General features: G+C 38.4%; 1 protein-coding gene across 1 annotated transcript in view; it reads right to left on the bottom strand.

Annotated features, from left to right (window-relative positions):
* Nucleotides 1-10,722, bottom strand: part of LOC107680299 (sorting nexin-14-like) — a 35,207-nt gene that overhangs the window by 16,008 nt on the left and 8,477 nt on the right. The window contains exons 11-18 of the mRNA XM_016476143.1: nucleotides 10,494-10,539; nucleotides 10,211-10,297; nucleotides 10,035-10,115; nucleotides 9,725-9,839; nucleotides 2,844-2,999; nucleotides 2,635-2,759; nucleotides 2,503-2,561; nucleotides 1,897-1,920 (exon numbers count right to left, since the gene is read on the bottom strand). Of these exons, the coding sequence (XP_016331629.1) occupies nucleotides 1,897-1,920; nucleotides 2,503-2,561; nucleotides 2,635-2,759; nucleotides 2,844-2,999; nucleotides 9,725-9,839; nucleotides 10,035-10,115; nucleotides 10,211-10,297; nucleotides 10,494-10,539 (693 nt within the window). The remainder of the gene's footprint in view (nucleotides 1-1,896; nucleotides 1,921-2,502; nucleotides 2,562-2,634; nucleotides 2,760-2,843; nucleotides 3,000-9,724; nucleotides 9,840-10,034; nucleotides 10,116-10,210; nucleotides 10,298-10,493; nucleotides 10,540-10,722) is intronic.

Here is a 10,722-nt window from a genome sequence, read left to right as displayed (position 1 = left end):
GCATTCGGCCAATCACAACGCACTGGATAGCTGGCCAATCAGAGCACACCTCGCTTTTCAGAACGATGAGTTTTCAGAAAGGCGGGGCATAGAGGAGAAACAATAATGTACAGTATGTGGAAAATAATGTTTTTTTTTAACCTTAAACCGCATAAACACATTGCATTACACCAAATACACAAAATAATGTTTACAAAATAATGTACACAAAAGATATTTAGAACTTTATGTTACACTTCGTTTTCATACTGTGTAATAATCTGTATGTATATCTTTTGGAAAAACAATAATTATTCTTATGAAAAGTCTATATGAGTTTCAAAGGTCGAATTATACAAGTCTAGTCAGGAAGCGAATGTTAACAGCTCCACTAAACCCTTGTTAATCCGGCGCCACACTGACTCGAAAGAACTCGATTTGGATGGGCGGATGACACACTTAGCAACTGTTGTTGCAGATTTTGCCCTTCTCAGACAGTGAGGCTGTTACACTCATGGGAGTACAGACGATTACACACTAAAAGACTGGCTTAGCAGGCAGGTCTTAACAGAAAACTGTTGTAATGGACTGTTTACAGTTGAATGAATTTTCTCAGCAGGGAACTATTACCACTTCACTGCCAAGAAACACCGCCATGCCCACTGACTCCCTACGTATGTCCAGCGGTTATGTAAAAAGTTTATGTAAAAATGTAATGGTAATGTAAAATGTCAAATTGTGTGATGCGGACTTGAGTTAAAAACTGAACTGACTTGAGCTGAATCATGACACCATTATCTTCTGTAGAGCTCCTTTACTGCTGAATTTGATGACTTTGCAACATTAACACTATTTTCCTGTTTATTACTGTGAAGCTGCTGTACTGTAAAAAAGCGCTATATAAAAATAAATGTGATGTGACTCCTCTGCAAAGTTAGAGCAAGATAGCTATTGTAATCCATTGTGATTATGTACATGTGATGCTCCTGTTCTACTTTAATTTGTTGCCAAAACAGTGCAATTCAATATCCAATAAGATCAGATGGACATTTTAGAGATAGTTATTTAGTTGTTTAACCATTTTCCATTCCTAAGTGTTCACTGTGAGACAGCCTCCAAAACTGAGTCAAGATTTCAGTAAAAGCAGATGATTGTTGATATTTCCAGATCATATTCCCAACCATTATTGTTTTTTGTTGAACTAACAGCAAGCTTTTCACACTGTCAAACCTGTGTGAAGCCTGACCTCCAGCGTGTAAAACGGACAGAAGAAACATGTAAAAACTGTAAACCATCTCCTAGAATCCTTCTTATGGATTCTAAAGACAAAGGAACCAAATGAAAAAGCCTGCACTCTGATGTTTTCACCTATAATACACTCCTCAAACACCAAATAGGGCTAGGCAATATAACAGTATAACAAAATAAAATTTAACTGGGCAATGGGAAAAAAATATTATATACTGTATATATATATATATATATATATATTTTTTTTTTTTTTTTCATTCATTTGATGACAATTCATACTGTATAGTGGGGTCCAAAAGTCTGAGATCACATGTTAAGTATGGTATTTTATTCATTTTAACCTTTAAATGATTATGAAATTTGAGAACATTGTACAGTGTCTTCTTGTTTCCACTGAATGACATCAGACATCACTACTGGCAGTTGAAACAATGGCCAAATAAAATGTGTTAAAATCATCATCATATTCACTATACTGGTTAGTTTATTGCCACCAAAACAATACTGAATATATTGTAAATAGCTGATATATTGCCCAACTCTCCCATCAAACGTTTAACTGTTCTTCATGACATTGAGGCAGGTCTTATGGCTTTCAGGCAGCTTTATATGGCATGCAGTGAGAGCACTGGACAACAATCACTTGAACCTCAACAATACACTTACCTTAAATCATCCAAACTCAAATTCCTGGAATAACAGGCAAAAGGGGTTACGTTTTGCCCTACAGATGTCTCTCTCTGCTACACATGCACACGTGACTTTATGAAGTGCATAATACTCACGGTTTGATCATGAAGCCCACTCACATTCATGCTGTATGAGCTTTGTCTCTCACACAGAATATACAGCAAAGAAAGGTGCCACTTAACCCGGGTGTAAATAGTAATGACAATGTCATCAAGTGTGCGAATAACCTCTCTAATTTTTCACATAAAATCAAAAGCAAACCAAAATATATTTTCCATAAAGAAAATAAAGACCATTTTTTTTCTAATTCCTATTATTCTAAATATGATTAGTAATAGATTTTCACTATTATAATGCAATAACTATTAAAATCTTTATTTTATTTTACAGAACAACAGTAAAATTACAATACTAATATTCATGTCTGTCTTCATTTCTGCACTCTCAAATGAGTCAGTCTTTTTCATAATCAAACTATGTATGAACAGAAGTTTTTTGTTTTTTTTCAAAGCATGTTGTGCTGTTGTGTGACTGGAGCAACAGCTCACATACACACACACACACAAGTGGAAGAAAACTCACCTGTTTAGCTTTGAATTTCTAGCAGGAGATTCAGCACCCCAGAGCAGATGTCGAAAATACTGAGGAAGAACAGAACCATCTTAAGCAAGAACCATCTTAAGCAGCACTGGAATGGCATTTCCTGGAAGCTACCTCATCGCTGTGGCAGAACATGGGGGTGAAGACATTCTCCAGCAGAGACAGCACATGTTCATAGGCCTCAAACAGACATGGCATCGTCTGGAGCTTCACCACCCCTGTAGACGGCCCCTGAGCGACTGCAGGAAGTGACAGAGACAGAGAGAATTAGAGACCGTGGCACACGACACATGTGCGGCACAGAAAACTGTAATGAGACTGACTGTTGTGGATTTCCTCTATGATGAAGGGGTCAAAGCTGATCTTGTCGATGCTCTCCTCCAGACAGTACGTGTCATAGATCTTCTGCACTTCCTCATGCAAACGCTGCATCTCCGTGTCACTCAGATCAGGACACAGGATCCGGTCATTAAACTCCTCTACACACAAAAACATCAAGGACAGATTTTTAGTGAACTATTCCTTTAACCTTAGTTAACGTTTTAGGTAGGTAGGTAGCAACTGTACATACAGAGTGCACATATGAACGAAATTCTGTTTCACTGGCTCATAAATACTGCACTAACTAAACATGTACTACTGTACAGAATCAGTCTAAAAAAAATAAAATATAATAAAAGACGCTACAGCCTGCATTAAAATATAGCACTAAAAAGAACTGACAGCGGCGTATAGATATTGATAATGCACATAGGCATATAAATACAGTTATTGCACATTATAAATAAATACTGTTATTGCAGTATCCCCATCTAGATCACATGGGACTCACTGCAGGGGATTCAGTGAGATATAATGGTTAAGAGATTATTTTGAGTTCAGGAGTCGGATTGCAAAGCTGTTGCAGAACCTTGCTGTTCTGCCCCAAATGCTGCGAAACCTTTTCCCAGAGGGCAGCAGCGTAAACAGTCCATGATGAGGATGGGTGGGGTCTTTTGTAATGTTTTGGGCACGGGTCAGACAGTGTTTGTGTGCGAGGTCCTGGATGGAAGGCAGTGAAGAGCCGATGATCTTTTCCGCTGTCCTCACCACTCTCCGTACAGACCTCCAGTCTGAGGCTTGTTTAACATTAAACATTGTATACATTAACATAATGCAATTATTGTTCACATTACATGATATATTAACTAAGTTATCTATTCTTCTTGATCCACTGAATAATATATACATATATGTGTATATATCAGAGCTAACATGTTAATTTGGTGCGATTGATTTTGAAAGAAATGTTGCATTAATTATTATTGCACCCCGCCCCATACGTCAACTAAAATTGTACACAATTTCGACGAACACGATGCAGGATGACTACTGACTGCATGAAGGAGCCTATTAGAATGCAGTTATATGCCCCTAAAAATCAAGTTATGGGGGCAAAAAAGTCTTGTATGGATTTTTGCATTTACATTAGGGGTCGACCGATTATCGGCGCCGATATTAAGTATTTTTATGATTATCGGTATCGGTCATTTTCAAAACCGATTCGCTGATAAAACAAACATATTCTTAAACGTGCTATTTGGCTCTGATGCAGCCTGTCAGAACTCACCAATCTGTGGCCTAAAGCAATCTCCTCCCACCGCCCATCTGATTTGTTGGGAGTCACGAGTCTGACCAATCAAGGCGGAATTCACTCTCACGCCGAAAGCGCTTGCTAACTGGAGCTGCTTCAGTGATCACGCATCAGTTGTCTCTCAAAGGTTATGGCAGCAGCAGACGTTGCTTAATTTGCAATAAATCACAATCCACTAACGTTACACTGAAGTTGCAAAAGACCTCATCATTATCTATGATTTCCGCGACGCAGAAAATGTGGACGGAATCGTGGAATCCAGTCATATAAATGGAATTTACAGTATGACGTGGACTGTCACGGAATTTGTCAAAGTTTGGATGAATTAATCAAAAGTAGGTCAGTACGCTTAAATAGAGTCGCGATATGGACTAGTATCTGTAAATATTTAGCCGCAAAAAGTTCTATTTAAATATTAATCCTGCATGTTCTGCGTGTCTCTGTGTATGTAAATGGCACAGACGCGCGGTTTTGTTTTCGACACATACAAAGTATGCGACGCTCGCGGTGATTTCAGCTTCTGTCGTCTCACTACATGAGGACATGAATACATGAACAACATCTCCAGAACTGCTCTGACTCCCTTTGAGAGTCACTTCAGGATCATGTGACAGTTTCATTTGAGTAAAACTGCAGTGTTTCCCACAGACTTACACCATACCTGTCAACCCTCCCGTTTTTCCTGTATTTTACCATTCTATCCCGCTATCATCCCCTTTAAATATTTTCCCGTATTTCTCCCATATTTTTAATCTTTCTATAAAAAAAAAATCCCACTGGGTGTATTTTATATGTTTGCTACATTCGCTTCCGGTAAAACTCCCGTAATTTGTATGGGCCAAATCTCATTATATCAATAATCACTACAAGAAATTCCAAGGTTGTCCAGTTGCCAGATCTTGTATGAAACGCATCTTTCTCACACGATCGACGCATACAAATTTCAACCCATTTTGTCCCCTCAACTTGGCAACCTACAGCCCAGTGATGCTATTGATATGTGCGCAGGTAGTACCGCGGGAAGGAAACAATTGATCACTGGTAGAAATGGGAGGAGAAGACTCAGGTGGTGCTCCAGTGAAAAAACTAAATATACATGTAAATTGAGATATACCTTACACTTCAAAAGGCTATTTAATTGATTAAATATGAGCGCTGCTGCTTTGTTTACTGCGGTTACAGGGGTAAACGGCTATATTCCTGACGAAAAGCGCCACCTGCTGGCAGATAATTAATTAGCATTTTTCAAGAAGCCCTGCGCTTTAGACTAAAGCCAAAAACGACCCTTATTTTTACGCAGAAAACACGCAGTTGTAAATGTGAACTGGTGGACCGACAAGAAGATAATGAATTATACAATTCTAAAGATATAGCCTACACTAAGATATATTTATGTTACTAAATTAATAGAATTGTTTGATAATAATTGTTTAAATTAATATAAAAATAATATAATATAATGTTACTTTTGACTCCTTGATTGCTAATTTACATCATGATATAGTTAAGCAATATCATACAGCAAAAGTGCTATTTTTCCTGAACATATCTTACGATTGCAAACAACAGTTCAATAAACAAGAATTCAATATTGTGTTACATTTCTGACATGATATTGTCAATAGCCACAGCAGAACTGTTGTGTGTCTCTAAGCAACACAAAGTGTATCGTTTGTACTTAAATATTTTACAGCCAAGGGATTCATCTTACAGAGAGAGAAAAAAAAAAGTTTGGGAACCCCTGTCCTAGAAAATTCCAGGCCCCAGTGTTATGACGAGGCCCCTCTCTGACTTCCACAGTGGAGAAAGCTTTGCTACATATTGTTTGGATCTTTGTGGACTAACATAACCAAGTCATCAGATGAGGCTGCTGAGAACAACTTCCAGATATCTTAGAGGGCAAGAAGAAGATCCCAGTGCAAGGCACAGAAAGGAGAAGACTTCCTATTGGTCCACATGCAGTTTCTTTCAAACTAACTGCCCTTTAACCATCTTGAAACTCATTTCTAAAGGCCCAGACACACCAAAATGACATCAACTAGTGAACTAGTGGCATCGAAAGCCAACTGCAATGTCGCCTCAGGTCGACTGTTTTGGGGCAAAAAAACTGCACTTGAACTGACAGTGAACACTACAGCCAACAGCCAGCGAGCATGCATGTTCTGTGCCTGTGTGAGAGTGAAGAAGTGTCCATACCAGCAGGTGGCAGTAGTCTATATTCAAAAAGGAAAACCTGTATACAAATCCTAAACAAAGCAGTGCCTGTTTACAATTTTTACACCAATCTTTTTCACCACAGACCGTTTAAAAAAAAATCGATAAAGATGAGATGACGAAAAATGAGAAGCGTCTTCAGTGTATGATCTCTTAACTTTTATTGTTTGCTTGCTTTCATCACTTACATTTACAGTGTTTTTTTTCAGGCAATGGTTCGCTAAGCTGAACAGCCAACCAGACTGATCCCCTCTCCACTGACCATTCAACATGTTCAAATGGTGGAAAACAGCAAAAACTAGGCGACAGACACTCAGTGATGGCCCAACTGTGGCCAACAGCCAACCATCAGCTCAGTAAGCTTTAAGAGCCACAAAGACCCATCCAAATCTATTCATAACTATGTTTGAAAAGCTTACAATTGATGTAAACTCAACACATACTTTTTCAGAGAAATATGTATTCTTAATGACTGCTGACAACAACAGTTGTAATACAATAAAAATACAACTGTTCAAACATAGAAATGAATAGATGCATGATCCAAATTCAAACTGTAATCTACTTCTCACTGGAGAGAAATGCGATAAATGAACCCTTTCAACCCTTACTGTTGCTACGTCCGACAAGCAGAGCAGGTTACGTTTGGTATGAGACAAGTCTCAGCTTTCAAATTTGGTCTTTTTTTATTCCATCAATAAATACCATTTTGTGGCTCTTTAATATTTTGTGACAGATAGCGTCTCAGTTCAAGCGGCACGTGAACCGATCATCTTTTCATATTTACTAGCCAAAGCACGAAATAAACATGAATGAACATCAGAAGGTATTTTATTTTAACTGTGGAAAGATTTCTCAAGTTTAAGTCCACCGAAGTTAATCTTCGGTTTGTTTGTTGGACAAAATGGCGGATTCTGCGTTAGGATTGGTCAGATCACCAGTCAATCAATCTCCCTGCGAAGGGTCAATTCACAAAGCGGGTCACTGAGTGCTGAACGTGTAAAGGTCATCAGTGCCCTGTTGATTCTATAGCTGAAGAGCTCCAAACTTCCACTGACATTAAAGGTACTGTATGTAATTTTTTTACTGTACCAAAGCATAAAAACACCGGATTCTGCGTTAGGATTGGTCAGATCACCAGTCAATCAATCTCCCTGCGAAGGGTCAATTCACAAAGCGGGTCACTGAGTGCTGAACGTGTAAAGGTCATCAGTGCCCTGCTGATTCTATAGCTGAAGAGCTCCAAACTTCCACTGACATTAAAGGTACTGTATGTAATTTTTTGACTGTACCAAAGCATAAAAACACCTAAATATATTCGTAGATATTTAGGAAACATGCCAAGTTCACATACTTGTTTCTCTGAAAAACAACGCTAAAGCCAGTTATTCTACTTTGAAAATGTGCATTCCGTGTCAGAATGCCTGCTTTTGTTTTGGTCTGTGTGATTCCGCCCACTGCCAGTTTAACCAATAGTATTTTGACACTCCGGGTTGCCAGAGAGCGGAAAACAGTGTATCGCAGCCATGGAAGCCAGCAAATGAACTGGCTCAGAGATTGCAGATTCTACCCGACCTAAAAAGCCTCGGCATCAATCTAAAAACCTCTAAGACCAGAGGCATATTAAAACGAGGATAAATCAACTCATCAACTTACAGTGTAAGACTCACTGCTTCTATTGTCGAATGCGATTATTCCCATTGCGTGTCTTCAATCTGACAACTCGCTGGAGCGACGCGTCTGAGGAGGAGGGGCCGGGAGAAACAATATTTTGAATTTGGACTGCAGTACCCATTTCAACCGCCAGCTGTCAATATTACATACTGCACCTTTAACATCATCACAAAAACTGTGCGGCAGGAGCTTCGTGGAATGGGTTTCCATGGCCGAGCAACTGTATGCAAGCCTCACATCAACAAGAACAATGGCAAGCATCAGATGGTGAATCACGCTTCTCTGTTTGACAGCCTGATGGGCGTGTCTGGGTTTGGCAGATGCCAGAAGAAAGTTAGCTGCCTGACTGCATTGTGCCAGCTGTAAAGTTTGGTGGATAAAGATATGGCTGAATGAGTTTGGTGTGGAAGAACTTGACTGGCCCACACAGAGCCCTGACTTCAACCCCATCAAACACCTTTGGGATGAACCTGAACAGAGATTTTGAGTCAGGCTCTCGTCCAACATCAGTGCCTGACCTCACAAAGGCTCTACAGGATGAATGGGCAAAAATTCCCACAGAAACACTCCAAAATCTTGTGGAAAGCCTTCGTTGAAGAGTGGAAGCAGCAAAGGGGGGACCAACTCAATATTAATGTCAATGTATTTAGAATGCGATTTCATGAAATTCCCTGGTGGTGTAATGGTCAGGTCCTTCATCTGCGTGTTTCAGATTGCTAGGACCCCATTCATTTAAGAGAAACAAGTCTATCTTTTCCTAGATAACTCTGCCATAGCAACATCCAACTTAATTGACATTATATGCATTTTATGCACCACTTCTGGTCACTTTTACCTTTGTACAGTGAAATTCACCAGGCAACGCATCATCTCAACAGAAATCGTCATGATCAGGAATTTTACATGAGGCAAACAAACTTCCCCATTTGGATTTTGAATTGGATTCAAGTTGAACTCATATGCAAATTCACTGTATAAACTAACATAAAGCTGCTTATTCAGTGTGATGCCCACCACACATTATAGGTCTTCTTTTTGTGTGTGTGTGTGTGTGTGTGAATTCACTGTATAAACTAACATAAAGCTGCTTATTCAGTGTGATGCCCACCACACATTATAGGTCTTCTTTTTGTGTGTGTGTGTGTGTGTGTGTGTGTGTGTGTGTGTGTGTTGTTATTTATGGATCCAATGGTCTTGTTAATGTAAACACCTTGAGTCCAACACAAATTTCCCCTTTGGGGACAATAATAAAGTCTATTTCATTTGATCATATTTAATTTCTTGGGTCCTAAGATCTGTACTTGAGCAAATCACTTCTTACTCAACATGCATAAATCAATTTTAAAATAGAAAAACCCAATTTTAATAGATTTACGAGATTTTTTTCCCAACTCAACTGGACCTGACTTTCTGAACTGGTTTTGACAAAGACTAAAATCAGAGACTACAGATAAGAAACAGTAGGTGAAGATTTAAAAGTGTGGCTATCTTCCTATCTTATTTGAAGATGAAATTCATTCTTTGATCCTTCTTTGTAATGTTTATGTTAGCATATGACTGCTATTTAATGAATATACTTGCACATATTTTGGTAACAGAAACCCACATCTCCCCTTTCAGATTATTTCCTAATGAGACCATCATGCATTGCGTGCATGTCAGCAGTGAAATGCATGTCCTCACCCACAGTCAGGCAGAACTGCAGGACGTGTACCGCTCCTTCCTCCTTCAGGAAACTCATAAAACGAAACAACAGATCCTGTTGCTCTCTGATCTCCTTTAAATCCAACTTCAACACCTGACAGAAGAACAAACAAAAAAAACGACCTGTAAGGTTTTGTTCAAGACATTTACTAGATGCAATAACTCAAAAAACACTGAAATAATATCGTAAGTACACTTTGAAATTGATCAACCTTCTCACTACAACTCTTTTCCTTAGATGTCTTGATAAAACCTGAAATCGTAATATTAAGGTGGCCAAAGTACACACCGAGGATTTCGTGTTGCGTGGGTCTGCAAACTTCTCCAGGAAGGGCACCAGCGCAGATGGAGGGTCAGTCACTGGCTCAGGCTAACAGCACAAATGACAAAAAAAAAAAAAAACATGTTTAAAAGGCAGGAAAGTCTGATTGACCAGACTATAATTCATTTGGTTGAATCACTCACTGGATTATCATCAATGAAAATGAGCACCATGTGATTCACTGTGTCCTGGAAAACAAAAAAAAAGTGATTCATGAATATGATTAACAACTACAAGAAAAACAACATTTATTTACATTTATACGGTGTATCAAATGCAGCTATTGCAAAAAATAAAAATAAAAAACACATACTTTAATCAATTTAATTTATTAATGAAAAAAACACTATAATACTGTAATCAATTTAATTTATTAAAGAAAAAACACTATAATACTGTAATCAATTTAATTTATCAATGAAGAACAAAGATAAAATATGTCATGACCTCTCGAATCAGCAGGGCCAAAGATCTGAGAACGAACCACAAAGCTTAAACGAATATAGCAGAAAAACATCAACTGATCCTCATCACACTTTTCCACACAGCAATTCACACTTAGAGACTTGTGTAAGATGGATCTCTTACTGTTCAAAGTTTTAGGGTAATTAGACTTTTTTTTTTTTTTTTTAAGAAATTAATGCTTTTTTTGAGA

This window comes from Sinocyclocheilus anshuiensis, unplaced genomic scaffold (assembly GCF_001515605.1).
Source record: "Sinocyclocheilus anshuiensis isolate Anshui unplaced genomic scaffold, SAMN03320099.WGS_v1.1 scaffold1161, whole genome shotgun sequence".
NCBI lineage: Eukaryota > Metazoa > Chordata > Actinopteri > Cypriniformes > Cyprinidae > Sinocyclocheilus > Sinocyclocheilus anshuiensis.
This window is presented reverse-complemented; position numbering and strand designations above follow the sequence as displayed.